The following is a 21,981-nucleotide window of genomic DNA, read 5'->3' as shown; positions in this document are numbered from 1 at the left end:
TAGATGTGACTTAGTGAGGTTTATTGTGAGTCCCAAGTTGTGTAGCAGCCTTATTGTGTTGTATGTGTCTTGTACACATTGGTTGCTTGACTTGGCTTTTATAAGCAAGTCGTCTAGGTAAGGAAACACATGAATGTGTTGTCTTCTTAAGTGGGCTGCTACCACCGCAAGGCTTTTTGTAAAGACTCTGGGTGCTGTTGTGACTTCGAATGGTGGAACCTTGAACTGGTAATGTTGTTTATCCACAATAAACCGTAGGTATTTCCTGTGAGCAGGGTGAATAGGAATGTGGAAGTAGGCGTCCTTGAGATCTAGAATGGCAAGGAATTCGCCCTGTTGAAGCAAGGGGAGGACCTGTTGTGGAGTGACCATGTGGAAGTGGTCGGATTGTATGTACAGGTTTAGCTGTCTGAGGTCCCTTATTTTGGCCTGAGAGTGCGGTCCTTTTTTGGAATAAAGAAATAAAGGAGTAAATTCCTGTGTTTTGATGATGTATGAGAGCTGGTTCTATTGCATGTTTTTGCAAGAGGGAGAGAACGTCTTGCTTGAGAAGTGTAAAATGGTCTGCGGACATTGGATGTTGTTTGGGAGGTATGGGGGTGGAGTAGAATGGAGTTCCAGGCAGTAACCATATTGGATACTTTGTCTTACCCACCAGTCTGTGGTGATGGAATTCCATACAGGTAAGAACTGTGATAGTCTTCCCCCGACTGGAGTGGAATGGTCTGGCGGGAGTGGAGGGAAGTCACTGTTTTGTGGTAGGGGAGGTGTGGGTATTAGAACCACGCCCTCTCTCTCTGTTGTTGCCTCTGTAATTTCCTCTGAAAAATAACCTCCGTTAGGGAAAGTTTGAGTGGGGCTTTTATAAGTGGAAGAGGTGTCTGTACCAGTGGTCTTGGAGGCGCCCCTATAAGAGGAGCGACGAAAAGAACCTCTACTAATTGTTGCTTATAGAGCCCCCATGGATTTGGCCGTCTCTGTGTCCTTTTTAATAATTTCTAAAGATGTGTGAACAGTGGGTCCACAAACGTTCCTGATCTAAGAGTTGAATGAGGATGGTAGACTGCACCTCTTGCTTAAAACCTGATAAGAGCAGCCAAGCATGTCTACGTAATAATACACTTGTATTAATTGCGCCGGATGCGGTGTCTGCAGCATCTAGGGCACATTTTATTGAGGTGTTCGTGATTAACTTTCCCTCTTGTATGAGATTGTTTGCTTTGGTCTTGTACTCATCTGGAAGATGTTGCATGAGTTTTTCAAGTTCATCATAGCGAGCCCGGTCGGACCTCGCCAGTAAAGCTTGTGAATTAGCAATGCGCCAGAAGTTTGCTGCCTGGAACGTAACCCTTTTACCTGATACGTCCAGGAGCTTCGATTCTTTGTCTGGCGGAGTGGCATCACCTGTGGTTTGGGAATTTGCTCCTTTGTGGGCATTTGCCACTACCAATGAGTCCAGAGGGAATTGACCTTTAATATAAGCTGGATTACTTGGTGCTGGCTTGTATTTTTTTTCAATCCTAGGATTAAGCACCCTAACCCTGACAGGATCTTTAAAACCCTCAGGGGCATGTTTAATCATCCCCTTGAGCATAGGGAGAGTATTTGTCGTTTTTTTGTGACTGGGAGAATGTCTCTAATAAAAAATCCTTCTCTAGAGGGTCTAAATGGAGTTGAACCCCATGGTATTGCGCAGCTCTATTTATCAGTTGCGCAAACCCTACATTATCATCTGGGGGGGGGGGGGTCTGGAGGGATATAAATCTGGCTCAGGCACATCTGGGGTTTGTAATCGTCCCACGGGTCATTAGGTGGGTTACTGAGTGCGTCATCACTATGTGTGTGATGTAGGTCTAGTCCCTCATCCTCAACCCCTATATCTTAATCATCCTCTTGTGGTGCAAGGGAAAGAGGAGGCACTGGAAAGGGTATAATATTTGCTGGTTGTGGAGGTAGAGAGTAAGGCCTCATAGGTGAGTTTGATGAGTCTTTTTTCTTGGAGGGTATCGCAGGAGTTTGAGGTGTCCAATTTTCTCTTCTGAGGTGGTATGGAGGTGGCTTGGCGAGTAATGGGGTCAATATGGAGTGTTCTTTGCTTAGGATCCAGTGAATCTGGATGGAAAAGTTATTGGGATCCGTTGTATTTTTTCGGCGCCGAGGACTTCGGCTCAGAGTGGTGTTTTGGCCTGCCTTCCTTAGCTTTAGGAGGGATTTTTGTCTCCTTTTGCTTAGGTGGAGTTTTCAACTCTGAAGATTTAGTTGTTTTTTTCGGCTCTGAGGACTTAGATTGAATTTGCTTCGGTGTCGAAGAATTGCAAAAAACACAGTTGATGGACAGAATGCAGAACAATGTCTTACATTCACCCCAGTACAAAGATCTGGGCCTAAATCCATCGTTTTTTTGCACTCCACACCACCCTATGTCAGACAATGGCTATATGCAAATCAGCCTTGACCCTGTGCCTCATGGGAACAGTCCAGCCCGAACTACCAAGCCTTGTCTTTCCTAGACCGGAATCAAGCATCCAAGGACCGGTTTCTGGCTATCAGCCTTCTTCAGCCTGGATAGCTTGACTCCAGTGATGTGGAGTGCCTGGGACTCACGTCTGAGCATACCCAGCCCACTCGGGGGGGGAAAATTGCAAAAAACACAGTTGATGGACAGAATGCGGAACAATGTCTTACATTCACCCCAGTACAAAGATCTGGGCCTAAATCCATCGTTTTTTTGCACTCCACACCACCCTAGGTCAGACAATGGCTATAAGCAAATCAGCCTTGACCCTGTGCCTCATGGGAACAGTCCAGCCCGAACTACCAAGCCATGTCTTTCCAAGACCGGAATCAAGCATCCAAGGACCGGTTTCTGGCTATCAGCCTTCTTCAGCCTGGATAGCTTGACTCCAGTGATGTGGAGAGCCTGAGACTCACATCTGAGCAAACCCAGCCCACTCGGGGTGAAAATTGCAAAAAACACAGTTGATGGACCGAATGTAGAACACTGTCTTACATTCACCCCAGTACAAAGATCTGGGCCTAAATCCATCGTTTTTTTGCACTCCACACCACCCTAGGTCAGACAATGGCTGTATGCAAATCAGCCTTGACCCTGTGCCTCATGGGAACAGTCCAACCCGAACTACCAAGCCATGTCTTTCCTAGTCCGGAATCAAGCATCCAAGGACCGGTTTCTGGCTATCAGCCTTCTTCAGCCTGGATAGCTTGACTCCAGTGATGTGGAGAGCCTGGGACTCATGTCTAAGCATACCCAGCCCACTCGGGGTGAAAATTGCCAAAAACACAGTTGATGATCGTTTTTTTGCACTCCACACCACCCTAGGTCAGATAGGAAAGACATGGCTTGGTAGTTCGGGCTGGACTGTTCCCATGAGGCACAGGGTCAAGGCTGATTTGCATATAGCCATTGTTTGACCTAGGGTGGTGGCGAAGAGTCTTCCTACTTTTGGTTTCACTTAAGGTGCCAAAGATTCTGGGGTCCACGGGACCGTGGTTTTATGTTTCTGTGCCGAAGATGGGTTTTCTGCACCGTGGTGTGGCTGGCTCGATCTCGAGCAGCCTGAAAGCTTTGTGGGCTTCGGAGCCGGGCCTTGAGGTAGAGCTTCTGAAGTCTTCTCTCGGTGTCTACCCAGACCCGAAGGTGAAAGTGTTACGGGAGCCTTTTGTGTTTTCGGGGTAGGGGCGTCAACGTCGGTACTCACGCTCTGTTGACCTGGGGTAATCTTTTGGTCTTCTGAGTCCGAATCATCTGCTTCGGAGAAGCAAGCCTGTTCATCTCCTGTCTCTGGTTCCGGATCTTCGTGCCTGCCTCAAAGAGGTCTTTCGGCGCTGAAACTGCTGATCTGGACATTTCGTGACGTCGAGAACACAACAAATCCTACTACAAGACCGCCATACTATTTCTCTTGCTAAATACTCAATCACTGTCTTTTTCAGTGCTGAAAGTATCCAGGCTGCAGACAACATACACAAAATTAGCTATTTTGATGAGCGACTACCCTGTTCCCTAGAGTACACATCCATTTGAGGATTTGATTAAACCTTCAAATCAATATGCAGTAGTAACCAAAATCCCTCCTAAGGGATTTTTGTAGAGCTACGAACTTTAAGGGCTGAGTGATAGAAAAGTTGCAACTTTTTTAACTTGACAAAGTGTCTTTTCAATCTCAGGATAAGGTAATAACAAGGAGCAAGCACCAGACCATGAAGAATATAATGTTCTTGGAAACTAGATCACCATCATCTTGCACACATCAACTATCAACAATAAAAAAGAGAAAGGTCAACTATACGAACTGGCTAAACTAACCAGGTGGTTTATGACACCCCGACAATCACATTCACATGTAGAACAATCTTTGCTGCCATAACATTTCATACTTTTTATACTAGCAGGGCAACTGCCTTTCCTTTTTCCTTCAATAGGAGTGTTCATGTTAAGTTTAAAACCATTGCAAATCACTTCGCAGATTCATTACGCTTTCTTTTGATGATGTACGTCTGATATAGTTTTGGTAGTTTATTTGTATAGAGGTGTATGCTTACTACAATTGTACTTGGTACCTTACATTTTTTTAAATCAACAAAAAAGAATTGTTTAAAAAGTAAATAAGGACATGTAGGTTTCCTGAACAACTGAGAAAGATCCTGCAACTTGTCAAACAAATAATAGCGATCAATAAATGAACAATTAAGCATACACTGAATAAACAATACCAATAAGGAAGTTGAAACAATATTCCAGCATCACAGGGAAATAAAACCTCGGAAAGCAAAATAAAGGTAAGTAAGGCCAGCCAGAGGCTTCAGTTATCTCAGACAGAACTAAAAAGTCAGGTGGTGTTTAAGGGCAGGTAAAGAGGAGATTTAAAGAGCTAGTATGTACATTTCCTCATTTAAGTTTTCTTAAAGATGTACAGCAGCTTCTAATTGTATTAGGCACCAGCCAGGTTACAGGAACAGCATAATCACTTCAATCTCCATATACCACCACTCCCAACAACCATATGCCACTTCCCTATTCATGACTGGTTATTTGTCCTTCACTGTAATATGCAAGGGTTCTAAAACATTTTCAACTTAACTTGGATACTTCTGTGATGGTAGTACAGAGTACTTTTTAGGAAAGTATAATGAGCAATGCTTTAGGAATACAATCTTTGTTTTAGAAAACATAATTGGAGAATAGTGAGGTGATTTGCCGCCGTAAGGCACATTTTATACCTTCAGTAGATAAAAAGGACCCTGGTCCTGGGGAGAGTTGAAAATGTATCTGGCATCTTACGGACTTTTGCATAGTTGATGAATCCTCTGAGGAAGAGTAGAAAACCTAAAAAAGAAAAATCAATATATTCTTAGCGTGAGAGTAAGTGACCATCCCATACATTCCCACTAAGAGAAGATATATAACCTGGACCTTATATCATAAAATACAGTCATGTCTCATTAACACAATTCCTGCTGTAGTTAATCAACATATTCTATTTCTTGCTTTCATGAAAACATGTTAACCTCATTCTAAATAAATGCTAAATTATAGCAGCCGACTTGCAGTCCTGCATTCACTTCATTGAATTTTTGCAACGGTCTGACAATTCACATAAAAAGATACACGTTTTTCCTTCAGCTATTCTGCTCCCAAGCCACTGCACAATGAACATTATTTTCCTCCCTTATTTAAAATTCATTGTACAATGGAGTGGAGCGGAGGTGAGCTCTGGAATGGCTGCATTGTTTCGGGGCTCTGGTCCAAGCTATCATTTCCAAGCTGATAAACGTGTCTAGGGCCAGGTTGTTTAAACCAAATAGGGGAACTGGCTTAGGTCCCAACCACACTTTCCTAATTTTTTAGAAAACTTTCCGACTCCCGATTATTTAGAGCCTCGTGTTGATCTACTTGCAGTAAAGAATCTCTGGTGAACTGAGCCGATAATACTACTGGTGCACCATAGGCTTAAAATCCAAACCACGGTGACGCCTCCTCACATTAGCATGGTATGAGAGACACACTTATCAAAGAAATTCAGCAACCCTCCCTGCATTCCAACTCCCAAACTGCTCTGGCGGTGGTAAAACACAAAGGTGAGGGGTTACAGTGACCAACAAAGTAATACTGCTTTTTCGTTTGAGATGCAACTTAACTGGATCGCACGTTTTAATTACACAATGCAAAATTGCTTATTAGTTGCTCTGTTAAAGAAAAAATTCAATATATTTACCAAATAAAGAGGGCAAGTATGCCTTGGGGGGCCATATATTTTGTACTGCACAGAAATCATTATTTCTGCTCCGCTTCCTCCAATTGTAATGAATATTGCCAGGTATGGATTACTACACTATGTAGATGCAAAAATAAGTTATCTATACTACTATTATAAAGAGAACACAAACCTTTTGGCAAGGTAAACTCGGGAACCACAGCGCCAATCCACACACCCAATACATTGTTGTATTCCTCAGGGTGTGCAGATGGACATAGGCTATAGAAAAATTTAAAAAAAATGTACATTTAAAAATATAACTTAAAAAAAAAAAAGTAGTGCCCTGAAAGTAGCGCCAGCCGCGACGCTGCGACGTAGCGCTGGCCGCAACGTACGTGATGACGAGAAGGAGCGGCGGTGAAGTGAGGAGCGCGGGGCGAAGCGGCATATCAGGTGCGTCATGACGAGGGGAGCGGCGATGAAGTGAGGAGCGCGCGGAGGAGCGGCGGTTAGGTAAGGCTCTGGGACACGGGAAATGTCGGGGCAGGAGGGAGCCGGTGCGGGAGGTTGGCCCTGAACAAATGCGGCTGAGGTAAGGCTCAGGCTCTGTGGGAAGCATTTCAGGCTTGCATGCACTCCCGCCCCGGCCCCCGCCCGCCACGACATTGTCCGGGACACAGACAATGTCGTGGTGGGCGGGGGCCGGGGCGGGAGTGCACGAAAGCCTGAAATGCTGCCCCCAGCCCCCTTCTGCCCCAGGCAATGCTGGGGCGGGCTGCTAGTTAATTATAGTTCTACTTATTCTTATTTATTTCCCTTGTTTACTAAATTATTTGGGTGAAAAAGACCCCATATCAGGGCCTTCTTCTTACTACTTGAATTCCGCAAGAAGCTGAAGTAGTTGGTCTTCTTGCGGGACCATCAAGACTGTCTGTACTTAGGCCCAGCCTCACCACATGCCTACTCTCCTCTACTCAGTGCCTGGATAACCTCACGAGTGACACGCAGCATGCTAGAAATCCACTTTATATTGCATACATTTAACGTGACTACATTACATACATTTAATGTTGACAGGTTGCCCTGAGTCGAGAGAGAAGGCATCAAGAGCAGAAGAGAAGAACATTCTCCCATCTTGACAATAACATACCCAAAGGGGAGACTGATCCATGTTTTTACAGAGGCTAGAGCCTTCTGCACCGAACACCAGGTTGAAAAACAGATACAGCTGAAGGAAAACAAACAGAATCTCCCAAAATGACTTTTCACTTAGAGTGTGAGGGTAAGGGAAGGAACAGGTTTTTGGGGAAAAGGAGATTGATCTGACCTCTCAAATGACCACCTTCAAACAACTACAAAATACATCATAAAGTATAGAGGCTTAAGTAACGGGCTTAGAGACCCAGCTAGAGTAGTTCTACAGAGGTGCTCAAGTGGAATCTGAGGTCCTGAAATGGAGAGCTTCATGGAATTACTAGAACTAAAAGTGAAGTAAGTGAAAGAGGAAAAAGTAACTTTCCACCACTACGCAGAAGAGACTAAAACGGTTCAATGCTAAAGTGGAGAAAACCAATAATGCAGTAGAAGTAGAAAGAAACTGAAATTTTGGCTTTACCAGTTCTTAAAAGGGAAAGGAGTCAAGAACTAAGAGCATGGCAGTGTGGCGGGACACAGCCTCAGCTAGTACTTAGGTGATCAATCGAAGCCTTTCAACTGCCGCCCATAGGGAGCAAATTGGGACAGTCACAGTAATCCCTTAAATACAATGTGCATTCTGCGGAATGTTGCCAGGAAGCAAGATCCACAAATCGGAATAGAGAAAGCTTAGCTTGGTACTTCAGACTAAGAAGATCCCCTAAACATATGATACAGGTCCTTGTTTTTAAAGCTATAAAGAAATAATAACATAACCTTCCTTACTTGAAGTCTTGTATGGTTCATTCGTTAAGATGAGATTTGATTTAAGTCAAGTAAACAAAATATTTCTCGCAGTTAAAACAAGTATGTAGGTTTTTAAAATCAAAGTAACTTGATTATTGTTAAATTAGATCTAAAGCTGTTCATCTTCAGCATCACCAAGTGTTTTGCAGCCAATGCTGTGCAACATATGAAGTCCTTGGCACGCAGGTATACTGGTACCTTGGGCTAGACTGCGAAACTCAAGGATCCTTTACGTGTTTTAGATTGTCGTTTAAAAACCCTCAGAGCAAATTGGTGCACCCTCTATGAGAATCTTCACTGGAGAGGATATGGTCTTGGCCTAGAAACCTTTGCGTGTGTTCTAATTGATCACATAGCACTTGCAAGAAGAAAACAAGTTACTTACCTGTAACTTTAGTTCCCCAGTATTGGTAACTTTCATAGATTCCCATGCTTTGTATCATTCCCCGTCGTCGGAATGGGAGTCTCGGTAACAAAAATACCATAGCTGTAGGTACAAAAGACAATGGAAAAAAGCCTAGGCCTCATTCCCTTTTGTAGCATATCACCCTCTTTGTGTAAAAGAGACCAACATTTTGGCATCAGCCAATCAGAAGTGCCTCACCACTTAGAACCTTCCTGAAGGAACCTCAGAGCCTCAGATTTTCGTAGCCGTTGTGTACCTAGACACCCTATCTGTAGTAGGCTGAGCTTTCCTCGGGAAGGTGGGTGGGCGCATGGGAATCTATGAAAGTTACCAATACTGGGGAACTAAAGTTACAGGTAAATAACTTGTTTTCTTACCCCAGTATTGGAACTTTCATAGATTCCCATGCTTTGTATCAGAATAGCAAGCAGTTGGCAAGATAATCACATTTTGCATCATAAATTATAGCAATAGGCAACATGACATAAGATACAAATTGTGAAAGACGGAAGGTGGGATAGAAAGGAAAACTCACCCTTAGTGGAAGAGGTTCCTCAGGACAGCCTGTCCTACTGCTGCATCATCTTGTTGTAGAGATTCCAAGCAGTAATGCTTGGTAAAGGTGTGAACGCTGCTCCAGGTAGCAGCTCTGCAAATATCCTTAATCTGCACTCCCGCGAAGAGGGCTGTTGAAGAAGCCACAGATCTTGTGGAATGTGCTCGGATCTTCCCAGTCAGAGGTTTCCCTGCAGCCTTGTGACAATGTAGAATGGCACTCGTGATCCATCTCGAAACACCCTGTTTGGAGAGCGGAAGGCCCTTTCTAGGACCCCCGAAGGCTACAAATAGTTGAGAAGATTTTCGAAAATCTTTAGTCCGTTCCAAATAGAATTTCAAGCACCGTTGAACATCCAACGAATGCAATGCTTTTTCTGCTGGCGCGCAGAAGGTTGAGGGAAGTACGCCTTTAGAATGACCGGTTCATTCAAGTGGAAATCCGAGGGAACCTTTGGCATGAACCTAGGATTAGTCCTCATGATCACAGTGTTTCTCTTGAATTGAAGGAAAGGATCTTGGATGGTCAAAGCCTGTAGTTCTCCAACACGCCGAGCCGACGTGAGAGCAAGAAGGGGAGCCTGTTTCCACGAAAGATATCTTATGTCAGAACGATGGACTGGTTCAAATGGACCCTTCATGACTTGAGAAAGGACCAAATTCAAATGCCATGTAGGAGGGGGCAATCTCACCAGTGGATAGACCCTGAACAAGCCCTTAAGAAATTGTTTGATTATCCTGGAAGACCACAAGGAAGGACCGGTTCCTGTCCTTGTGAACCGTGACAAAGCAGCCAAATGGACCTTAATTGATGAATGAGCTAGTCCCGACTTGGCCAAGGACAGCAAGTAAGGAAGGATCTGATGAGGTTTGGAATTGAAAGGATCAATGCTTTGTGTCCTACACCAAAAACAGAATCTTTTCCACTTAAGGCGGTAAGTCCTGTTCGTTGAAGGAGCCCTTGCTTGAGACAGAACTTCCTTAATTTCCTTTGACAAGGGCAGGTTCATAAACTCTCGCTGCTCAGGAGCCATGCAGTCAGGTGTAACGACTGTGGATCTGGGTGCCAAATTTGTCCGTCGGACATCGTGAGAAGATCCAGCAGAAGCCTCAAAGGCAAGGGAGGAGCTATCGACAACAGATGGAGCTCCGTGAACCAGAACTGCCTCGGCCAAGCCGGGGCTATCAGGATCATCCTGCACCGCTCCACCTTGATTTTCCTGATCAGTCGTGGTATCAGAGTAATGGGGGAAAAGCGTAGACAAATGTCTTCGACCAAGCTATCGAAAGCGCATTTCCCAGTGAATGTTGATGGGGAAGCCTGCTTGCGTAAGACCGGCATTTCTTGTTGGTCGGAGTGGCAAAAAGATCGATGTCCGGCTTGCCCCACAGGCTGAAGACCTGCTCTAAGACTCTCTGATTCAACTCCTATTCGTGGCTGATCGAGGATGACCTGCTCAGTCTGTCGGCGTTTTCGTTTAGGACGCCCGGCAAGTGTTCTGCTTTTAGTGACATCCTGTGAAGGATTGCCCATTCCCAGATCTGCTGAGCTTCTTGCGACAATGGGCGCGATTTGGTTCCTCCCTCCTTGTTAACATAGTGCATGGCCGTGGTGTTGTCCGTCCTGATCAGCACTTGTGAACCTTCCAGGCGAGGGAGAAAAGCTTGTAGAGCCAATCGTATCACCCTGAGTTCCAACAGATTGATGTGGAGGTGTTTCTCCTGGGGTGACCAGTGACCGCTGACATGTAGGTCCTGCATCACCGCTCCCCAACCCTCCAATGACGCGTCCGTTGTTACCACTTGTGGAGACGGGTCGTTTGCGAAGGATAGACCTTGGGACACGTTGTCTTGATCTGTCCACCATAAGGCCGCTTCCTTCATCTCTGGAGTGATTGTCACTCTGTCCTCGAATGAACCGTGGACCTGTTGCCACTGATTGTCTGGTTGATCCTGCAAAGGACGCATCCTTAGTCGGCAATGGGGAATTAGTGGGATGCACGACGAGATCACTCCCAGTAGAGACTTGTAGCGGCGTACTGAAAGACACTTTTTTTGTTTGTAAGTCTTGGGCCATGGTTTGTAATTTCTGCCTCCTTTCCGGAGTAGGTTAGGCTCTTGAGAGCTTCGAATCCAAGATCGCCCCTAGGAAACGAGCTCTTCTGGACGGGACCAGGACAGACTTCTCGTTGTTCAGAGTGAGTCCCAAGTTCTGAAATAAACTGGTACAAGCCTGAACAGCCTTCAGCGCTGCTTCTCTGGACGGAGCTTTCAGTAACCAGTCGTCCAGATAGGGGAAGATCTGAAAATTATTTTTTCGCAGGAAAGCTGCTACTGGCGCCAGCACCTTTGTGAAAATCCTTGGGGCTGAGCGGAGTCCAAAGGGTAAAACCCTGAACTGGTAATGGCTCTTGGCTACTGTGAAGCGCAGAAACCTTCTGTGCACTGGGTGAACTGGAATGTGGAAATAGGCATCCTCGAGATAGAGCGTGGCCATGAAATCCCCCGGGCTGATAAGCTTCAAGATGTCCTGGAGAGACACCATCCGGAAGGACAGGGAGATGAGATAGGTGTTTAGCTCCCTGAGATCTAAAATGGGGCGCCACTTCTCTAGCGTTTTCCTCACCAGGAAGAACCTGGAATAGAATCCTTGACCCCTTTGGTTTGAGGGAACTGGCTCTATCGCTCCCTTGCGGAGCATCTGTTGAACTTCGAGCCGAAGGAGACGCTGGTGTTTCGATGGAGTGGCTGCCGGGGCTTTGGGTGGAGGGACTTGCGCGAATTCCAAGGTATGCCCTTTCCGAATGATGTTGAGCACCAAACGGTACGATGTTATCCTGGACCAGTTGTAAAGGTATTTGTTGACCCTGCCTCCAACTGATGATTTCCTGAAGGAGGGTCCAGTAGGAAGAGCAAGGAGGCCACTATTGGAGCTTGGACGAATCCCGTCCTCGTCCAGCTTGTTTTCCTTTATTGTAAGGCCTGGAGTAGTTGGTAGACTGGCCCTGCTGCTGTTGATAAGGCTGGTGGTATTGTTGGGAACCTGAGCCCGTGGTGGAATAGCGTTGCTGTTGGAAGGATCCTCTGTAATTACCACCCCTGCCTCTGGATCCCTTGAAAAGAGACTTTCTGAATTGAAGGGTTCCCAAGGACCTGGCAGTCTCTGTGTCCTTTTTTATGTCTGCAGGGTCTCGTCAATGAGTTTACCGAACAAAGCTTCTCCATCAAAGGGGAGATCCAAGACCTTGTTCTGGATTTCAGGCCGACACCAAGTAGCCTTAAGCCATCCTTGGAGACGAAGTACTGCCGCTCCAGCCAAGGAACGGAATGCCGTTGTGGCAATATCCATTGCACAGTCGATAATTTCCATTGACGTCGCCTCTCCCTCCTGTAAAATTTTCTTTGCCTCAGACGTAGATTTCGGAGGCAGGTGGTCAAGGTACGGGGCCACATCGCACCAGAGCTGGCGGTCGTACCTACCCAGGATCGCTAGGGCATTAGCCGCTCTCACCAGCAAACTTGCCATAGATGAGAATCTCTTTCCCACGTTATCCAACCTCCGTCCTTCCTTGTCCAGAGGAGTTGTCAGTGGGGCAGAAGGGTTGCGGGATTTTCTCTGCGCCGCCTGCGAGATCACAGAGTCTGGCCTTGGGTGACCTGTTAAGGCCGCAGGTGCATCATCGGTCGCCTTGTATTTTTTATCTAGACGCGGTAGCACCGGGACCACCGTCGCTGGGTGTTTCATAGCCTTACCTTCTTTCCATAAGTGTTCCACAATAGGAATGGACCTAGTAGTTTTCCGAAAGGGTTCCTTAAAATCATAAGAAACAATCTGTAGTGACTTTGGGCATGGCCAATTTAAATCGTGCAGCAGCTCTCTCCATCAGCTGATGGAAACCCCCAATGTCCGCTGGCGGGGAGTCCGCCGGGTCCGGAACTGGAGATGAGGGATTGTCAATGACATATTCATCATATTCCGTATCAGGATTAGAGATATGATCAGTCTGCTGGTCGTCATCCGAGGAATCATCATCATCATTATGGCCCTCTTGCCGTCCCGAGGAGTCCTGCTGAAAGGACGTTTGAGGCTGAGGGGAAGCTGGAGCCGGAGAAGTAGGCGTCTCAAATGAAGCCGGAGCCCTTGCGGGCGTAGTAGACTTTGACGAAACTGGAAAAGGCCTATTCGCCTTAGATTTATAGTCTTGCAGCATCTTATGCAGATCCTGAAGGAAAGATGCTGGAACTGTTTCCTGGCACTTGACAAACAGCTGGGAGGGACTATTGGCATAGCTGTAAGCCTCTTGTTCATCCTCCTCTGACTCTCCCTCCTGAAGGAGCATGGTCGGCAACAGAGGAGCTACATTCCTTGGAGACGCCATTTCTGGCGTGATCCTTGTCACAGAAATGGTGATCCTCTTTTCTATGGATAATATTGTTGGTTCCGTCGTCGACGGTTGTATTTGCGTCGTCGAGATTGGCGTTGTCGTCGACGATGAAACTGTCGACACACCAGCTGTTGTCATAGTCACAGTAGAAGTCGTCGACGCCCTCGTCGACGAGACCGTAGTCGTTGACATCGTCGTCATCATGGACGTTGGCACCATTAAAGTCGACACCATAGTAGTTATCGTCGTCGACGGGACCTTCGCCGTCAACGGGACCTTCGCCGTCAACGGGACCTTCGACGTAGACTCCTTCGTAGACGACCCCTTCGTCGTCGGCTTCTTCAGTTTCTTCGTCGACGGTGAGGACTCGGCCGTCGACGGTGGCTTTCCTGTCGATGGTGTTGTCGACGACAACAAACCTGATTTAGGCGTTTTCGTCGACGGAACCTCCGCCGTCGACGTCTTCGTCGTCGAGGACTTAGAACTCCTCTCAGAAGACTGGGATGAAGGTGTTTTGAAGGCTGTGGCAGTCTTCTCACCTGTAGACGTAGTTGGTCCTTCCCTCTCCTTTACACTCTTGTGAGGAGATTTGCTGGGACCTTGGCTCTCAGACTCACTGGGGGTCTTTTTTGAGGCCTTTGAAGATCGTTCCAAAGAAGATGAAGGGGAACCCCTACCCCTCTTCACTGACCTTGTCGTAGAAGCCATCGACGCTGCCTCCTCACTGTCACTTGAGACAGTATCCTTCCTGGATTTTAGCTTTTGAAGCCATGTCAAGAGCCTACCCTCACGGTCCCGGAGGGTTTTGGCTGAAAAGGTGCGACAGATCTTACAGTCAGCAGCCTGGTGGTCAGGATAGAGGCAATATATGCAGTCCTTATGCTTATCCTCCACAAAAAGCCTCTTCTTGCCACAGGAGGAACAAGGCTTGAAAAGGGCTTTTTTCTTCACAATATCCGACATCCTGGAAGACGGCTACAATCCTGAAGTGAATCTGAAAGATTCTGAAGAAAATTCTGAAGTAAAACCTTATAAGAGTAGAAGTTGAGCAGAGCTCAAAGGAGACTCCCTAAGCACAACGTGCAGTAGAAAATCTGAGGCTCTGAGGTTCCTTCAGGAAGGTTCTAAGTGGTGAGGCACTTCTGATTGGCTGATGCCAAAATGTTGGTTTCTTTTACACAAAGAGGGTGATATGCTACAAAAGGGAATGAGGCCTAGGCCTTTTTCCATTGACTTTTGTACCTACAGCTATGGTATTTTTGTTACCGAGACTCCCATTCCGACGACGGGGAATGATACAAAGCATGGGAATCTATGAAAGTTCCAATACTGGGGTAATTAGATACATTTCATATCTATATTAGAGGACTGCTATCCCCCCCTTTTTGTCTGGTATCTGATGCAATTTTAACTGAAAGTGTACTGGGTTTGTGCCACTCTAACTTAAGTCAATACTGCACACGGAAAGCACCCTGCTGCCCACTAAAACTACTCAATTAGGACACAAAAAAATTGCAATTTTAGCCACACATCTAGTTTTCCCAACTAAAGGTTCCCCCATAAAGATGATACATCAAGATCCGTAAAATCTGTGATAACATTAAGTAAGGTATCAACAAAACAGACATTAGTAAGAGGCAAACTATCTCTATTTTTTCTTTCAACACTGAAAATACCTTTAACATGGTAGGCTTGCACTTCATCACTAATGCTGAAGACACTGGGGTAGGATCCTCACTTTATCAAATTAGTAGCGCAAATCACTAGACACCACTGAAAAAGATCAAGGTAAACAGCACTGGGTCGACAATGGCGGAGTTGAGTGAATCCTTGTTTGTCAGGTCCTAAAGCAGTTATCCTTCTATAGAGGAAATGTGCACGTCTACAGTTCATCAGGGAAAATATCTCATGACCACAAGACAGGCAGGCTCTTTGTTAACTCCAGGGCACACACCAAGTTGCTTGTCTGGCATAAAGTCACTGGTCCTTACACTGAGGGGTTGCAGTGGCCTAAAGCTCTACATCCTGATATCAAAGTGGTGTCTCTTCTACCAAAAGAGGTACATTTAGGCTATCTCGCAAGTTAAATTACAGGTAGCCCCTCAAACATAATGATGTGTCTCTACATGGAAAACTGGGATTCTGTCCTCCAGAATGTCCAGTCCGCGTTCCTGAATCTTGGCTTCTTCACAAACTAATGGAGGATGGGGATAGGTTTGGCCGGTGGCTCGCTGGTCTTTCGGTGCTCCTAATCAAAGAAACTGGCCACTAAATGTCAACAATATAGGTCTGAATGATATGAATTCAATGAAAACACAGGACAGCTACTGGCCAAACGAACTCAACAGAAGGAAGTTGCTAATCATATTCTGGCTATAAAAGATCAGACAAGGTAGGTGTTTGAGTCCCACTGGATGGTTTCAGAATTTTAAGGAATTCTTTGAGCAGCTATATATGAAAGTGTCAGACCCTTTGGAGGATGAGTGTAGGAGGTTTTTGGGGGACATGGATTAGGTTAACAAGGAAGAAGCTATCTACACAGGAAGAGCGGTCGGAAGCAAAGTGCTCTCTCGCAGCTGGTAAGGCGACTGGTTCTGATAATATTCCAGTGTAATTTTATGGACTCTTTCTTAAAGAAATTAACAATATATGCCGACTGTCGTGCAAGCCCAAACTGTGTTAATTCCAATGTCATGGGGACTTAACAGGATCATTGTCTTTAAAACAAAAAAAGGGGGCGGGGACTTGCTGTGCTACCAGGATCACATAGACCAATGGTCCAATACACCTGCAAAAGTTGCAAAATGGGGATGTAGTCACAGAGGGAAATGTAATAAGTGTGGGGCGCCATAGGCTGATAGTCTTCCTATGTTCTTTCTATGGCCTAAACTCTATATTTTTTTTACAGGAGATTCAGAGGGTTTTGGAAGTAGTTTTAGGTACACAGCTTCAAATAATCCCAATAGTGATCATCTTGGGGATTAAAGATGATACATGTAACAATGAATTGGAGATGAGGGGGGCTAATTTTATTTTTTTGGCTATGTCAATTGCCCGGTTATGCATTACATCTCAATGGTTAAGCCGGATCCTGCTACCATTGCAGAGTAGAAATCCAGGCTGCTGGTAATCTAGAACATGGATTTTTCTTTGTATGATCGGAAAAGGGGCTAGAAAATAAAAAGTTTGGTTTGTAGGATCTAGGCCCGATCCTTACTTGGATGGAAGCTACAGGAGATAAAGCTGGAAGGATATGACAGTTTTTGGAGTTGTGTTTTGGTGATTTTATGCAGGCTTAACACCCTTTAAGTATTGAAAAACCTAGGCTTCTGCTTTCCGACGTATTTGTACACTGTGATGGGAGGATCGCTATTGTCTTAATAATCAATGCTGCTAATTTAAATATATATGAGGTGTACTGAAATTCCATGCTGCTACACTTATCTGCCATTGTATTATACAGTATGGACACTGTAAGATTAGGAATCGATGAATTTTTGTTTTTGAATACTGCGGTATATATTTATGTTAGATTTGCCCGGGTTTGCATTTCTGATTGTCGCACAAGTGTAAGATACGTAGTGGCTAATGGAAAAGGTTAATGCTTTACTGCAAGTGAAATAAGTAAGAGGCAAGGTTGGGGGAAAAAAAACACACACATCATTCAGCATGTGGTAAATGGAAACTTAGTACACTTCCTAAGTAACGCTTTCATTGCACAGAAATAGTGTACTCTTTCACAAAGGTGATATTATTTAGTTAGGTACTGGGATTTCATTTTTGTAAAACTCTCAACTACAGCAAAAGTTAGTCTATGGCAGAATACCCTCCTAAAATCGAAGCTGAGCTTCTCATTTATCAGCTTTCGTTTCAAATATATTTAGTTCATGTTTTCTTGTATTAGCAAAGAACGTTTGATGTTACAAAAATTATATACATAACATGCTTACATGTAAGGGCTTTCAGTCAGCACACTCTACTTATCACTTTTTGCTTCCGCACACCACAGCACACAGTATGGGGTGAAAGGTTATCACCCTTCTTCTCTGCCACTGGCTAGCTTCACTTTGAGTGATCAAAAGACACACAATTGATGGACGGAATGCAGAACAAATAAAAATATTCACCCCCAGTCAAAAGATCTGGGTTAAATCCACCATTCTTTTGCTCACTATGCCACCCCAGTTTAGACCTGGCCATATGCAAATCAGTCTTGACCCTGTGCCTTCTGGGAACAGAGCCAGCCCGAACTGCCAAGCCAGGTCCTCCCTGGACCGGAAACAAGCATCCTAGGACCGATTTTGGGGTTTCACCCCTCTTCAGCCAGGATAGCTTGATTTCAGTGGCACAGTTAGCCCGGGACCCATGTCTGGGCATACCCGGCGCACTTAGGGCGAGAAAGCAAAAGACACACAATTGATTGACGGAATGCAGAACAAATCAAAACATTCATCCCCAGTAAAAAGATCTGGGTTAAATCCACCTTTCTTTTGCTCACCATAACACGTCGAGTGATAGCATTTTGTTCTCTTACAAGGACCACATTCTCAAAAAGTACTCCCCCCCCCCCCCCCCCCCATTAGTTACAAGGATTACTATGGCAATGTGTGTTTTGAGATTAAAAACATATTTTTGCTTTTGGTCATTTTTTCTATATTAGTGCAGTCTTAGCAGCTCTTCCAACAATTAAATCTACAAAAAGTCATGATAAAACAAACACTGACAAAGCTGAAAGGCCACTAGTCAAAGTCATACCTGTTAGGTGTGTCAATACTTGTTTATTTTGTAAGAGGGATTAGTTACTTACCTGTAATCCTAGTTCTCTTCCAGGGGTATCCTCATCAAAGTCATAAGCATTAGAATATTCCCGCCTACGTGCGGGACCCCGGAAACACTATATTATATGTGCCCCACATATAAATACACATATATATATATAAACCATATATATATAAAAAACAAGCAATAGCAGCCAGATCACATTAGAGCTGAAATATGCTGTGAAGAATTTCCACCATACATGAATAATAAGCATTAGAAACAGGAGAAAACACCACCAAAGTTTGTTTAGGAATTGTTTTAATGCTCAAAAAGCAGTAGAAATTCTCAGAACTCACTGGAAGCATAGGAAGCTCCCAGGCTGCATTGCAAACACACAGTCTAACCAGACTGAAAAGCTAACCTGTAGCTAAATAACAAAAAACTGACACTGTGCCTTTAAGGCACTCATGACCCCCTGAATCCCATCATGCCTCAGGAGTGGCAGGTAGGCAGTTGTTCTTTTCGGAGACTGAAAACCAAACCCAATAACACTTAGGTCAACAATATCTCCTTATGAACAGTTATTCCTTGCCCGGGGAGGCGGGAGGGTTGCTTATGACTTTGATGAAGATACCCCTGGAAGAGAACTAGGATTACAGGTAAGTAACTAATCCTTCTCTTCCAGGGGATCCTCATCAATAGTCATAAGCATTAGAATAGAATAGCGAGCCTCTCCTCATCTCTGCGGGCAAAGGAAAGATAAGACAGAAATCTCATCAACAAGCTTGAGTAGACAGAACCGACTACCCAAACAGATTCCTCAAGGAGGCTTGCCCTACTTGAGTGTCAGTCCTGGAATCAGAGTCGAGGCAGTAATGCCTCGTAAAGGTATGCACTGATTTCCAGGTCGCGGCCTTGCATATTTCTGACATGGGAACGTCATGCAAGAAAGCCACTGTAGCCGCCTTCCCTCTAGTGGAATGCGCTTTTGGAGACATCAACAAAGGTTTTCCTGCCAGTTGATAGGCCAGCTTAATGCAAGAAACAATCCACCTAGAAATGGACCTCTTTGCCGCTGGAAAACCAGTTCTCATAGCACCATAGTTTACAAACAGTTGGTCTGTTTTCCGAATCCCTTTAGTCATTTCCAAATAAAACTTCAGCACTCTTTTAAGATCTAATGAGTGAAGTGACCGCTCAGCCGGGGTCGCCGGATTTGGAAAAAAAGAAGGGAGAGAGATAGACTGATTAATATGAAAATCAGATATGACTTTAGGCAAGAAGGAAGGGTGAGCCCTCAGAACCACTCTGTTATGGTGGAATACCGTATAAGGTTCCTTTGCACAGAGCGCCTGTATCTCACTGACTCTGCGTGCAGAGGTAATAGCCACCAAAAAAGCTGCCTTCCAAGAGAGATGTTGTAAGGAAGCTTTGTGGATTGGCTCGAAAGGTGGAGACATCAACCTTGATAGAACTAGGTTTAATTCCCACGGAGGAGAAGGATTTCGCACAGGGGGATACACCTTCTTCAATCCCTGGAGGAAATCCTTGACCACTGGAACCTGAAAGAAAGACACCTGGTCAGGCGACTTCCTGTAAGCCACAATAGCTGACAAATGCACTCTAATGGAAGCGTACTTTAAACCAGCTGTTGCGAGCGAAAGGAGGTATGGTAATATGACGTCCTCCTGCCCCTTAATCGGATCCAAATGCTGATCCCTACACCACAAGTAAAACTGTTTCCACTTGAAGGCATAGGATGCTCTCGTGGAAGGTCTCTTAGCCTCCTTTAAAATGCTCATACAGTCAGGAGGTAGGTTCAAATGTCCGTATTGCAGGACCTCAGGAGCCATGCTGTTAGGTTCAATGATGGGAGGTTGGGATGCATTATCCTCCCGTTCATTTTGCTCAACGGGTCCGGTCTGCAAGGGAGTCGTTTGTGTGGACACACAGACAGATGTAGAAGGTCCGGATACCACCACTGCCGAGGCCAGTCTGGAGCAATTAGGATCATCTCCATGTTCGTCCTGAGGAGCTTGGACACCACCCTCGGGATCAGAGCCAGGGGAGGAAACGCGTACGCGAACATCCCTGCCCAATCCAACAGGAGAGCGTTCCCCAGCGTCCCTGGTCTGTGGAACCTGGACGCGAAGGCGTGGCACTTGGAGTTTTCGTCGTCTGCGAACAAGTCTATGGACGGACGCCCCCAGCAACGAAAAAGTTCTTCTACTATTTCGTCGTGTAGCACCCAGTCTGGCTGATCTTCGAAGTGCCTGCTGAGTGCGTCTGCTTTGACGTTCAACTCGCCCGGAAGATGCACCGTCACCACTGTGAGACCTCGAGCGAGGAGCCAATGCCATATTGTTTGAGCCTCTCGAGACAGTGGGCGAGATCTTGTGCCTCCTTGCTTGTTCAGATAGAACATGGTTGTCGTATTGTCCGTCTGAACCAGGACTGAGTTGGCTGTGATCGCTGGCAGGAAAGCTTTGAGAGCCAGGAATACCGCTCTGAGTTCCAGCATGTTGATGTGGTATGTCTGCTCCTGCGCAGACCACCGGCCTTGAATCTGAAGCGGACCCATGTGTGCTCCCCAGCCGTGCAGGGAGGCATCTGTCACGATAGATAGGGATGGGATGGGTTGATGAAACGGCACTCCCACCATCACATTGTGTCTCCGAGTCCACCATCTGACGGACTCTTTTGTCGCTTGGGAAAGATGGATATGGTCCTCCCAGCGACCTGTTGCCTGGTCCCACTGATCCTCCAGGGCCTGTTGCAGAGGACGCATTCTCAGCCTGGCGTGTGGGATGAGAAAAATGCAGGACGCCATGGAACCCAGCAGAGACGCCACCTGTCGTGCTGTTGGGGGACGAGACTCCAGCAGAATCCCGCACTTCAGGGTCATGGAAGAAAGTCTCTCCTCCGAAGGAAACGCTCTTCCCACGCTTGTGTCCAGAACGGAGCCTAGGTAGTGGATGGATTGCGTAGGCCGCAGGACTGACTTCTCCAGGTTCACATGGAGGCCGAGCCTGTGAAGCTGTAGCAGGCACAGATGCAGATCTTGTGTTACCCGCACCGGGGATGGACCCTTCAGGAGCCAGTCGTCCAGATATGGGTAAACGAAGAGACCCTTCTTGTGAAGAAAAGCCGCCACCACCGCCATGCATTTGGTGAAGACTCGTGGTGCGGACTTGAGACCGAAGGGTAACACCTTGTACTGGTAGTGTTTGTGCCCCACGACAAACCTCAGGTACTTTCGATGTTGCTGCGCAATCGGGATGTGAAAGTACGCATCTTGAAGATCCACCGAACACATCCAATCTCCGGCTTGTAGATGAGGACATATTTGGTGAAGCGCCAACATGCGGAACTTTTCCTTGACGATGACCTTGTTTAGGAGTCGCAGGTCGAGTATGGGTCTGAACTTGTCCTCCTGATCTTTTTTGGGGACAAGGAAATATCTGGAGTAAACCCCTTTGCCTCTTAGAGCGCGAGGAACTTCTTCTATCGCTCTTTTTTGCAGCAGGATCGCCACCTCTCGACGGAGCAAGCTCAGTTGGTGAGGGCAGGAGCTCTTGGGAGGAATGCTCTTTGGAAGAGCACGGAAACGTATCCTGTAACCATTTCGCAGTATATTCAGCACCCACTGATCTCTTGTGATGCTGACCCACTCCTCCAGGTGTTGAGATGCACTTCCTCCCACCGGAGTGGGCAA

The 21,981-nt window shown here is 45.9% G+C and overlaps 1 protein-coding gene across 1 annotated transcript in view; it reads right to left on the bottom strand.

The window, feature by feature from the left end:
- NDFIP1 (Nedd4 family interacting protein 1) overlaps positions 1–21,981 on the bottom strand; it is a 266,509-nt gene that overhangs the window by 49,773 nt on the left and 194,755 nt on the right. The window contains exon 7 of the mRNA XM_086931641.1: positions 5,242–5,347. Coding sequence (XP_086787767.1) covers positions 5,244–5,347 — 104 coding nt within the window. The 3' untranslated portion in view covers positions 5,242–5,243. The remainder of the gene's footprint in view (positions 1–5,241; positions 5,348–21,981) is intronic.

This window comes from Lissotriton vulgaris, chromosome 7 (assembly GCF_964263255.1).
Source record: "Lissotriton vulgaris chromosome 7, aLisVul1.2, whole genome shotgun sequence".
Taxonomy (NCBI): Eukaryota; Metazoa; Chordata; class Amphibia; order Caudata; family Salamandridae; genus Lissotriton; species Lissotriton vulgaris.
This window is presented reverse-complemented; position numbering and strand designations above follow the sequence as displayed.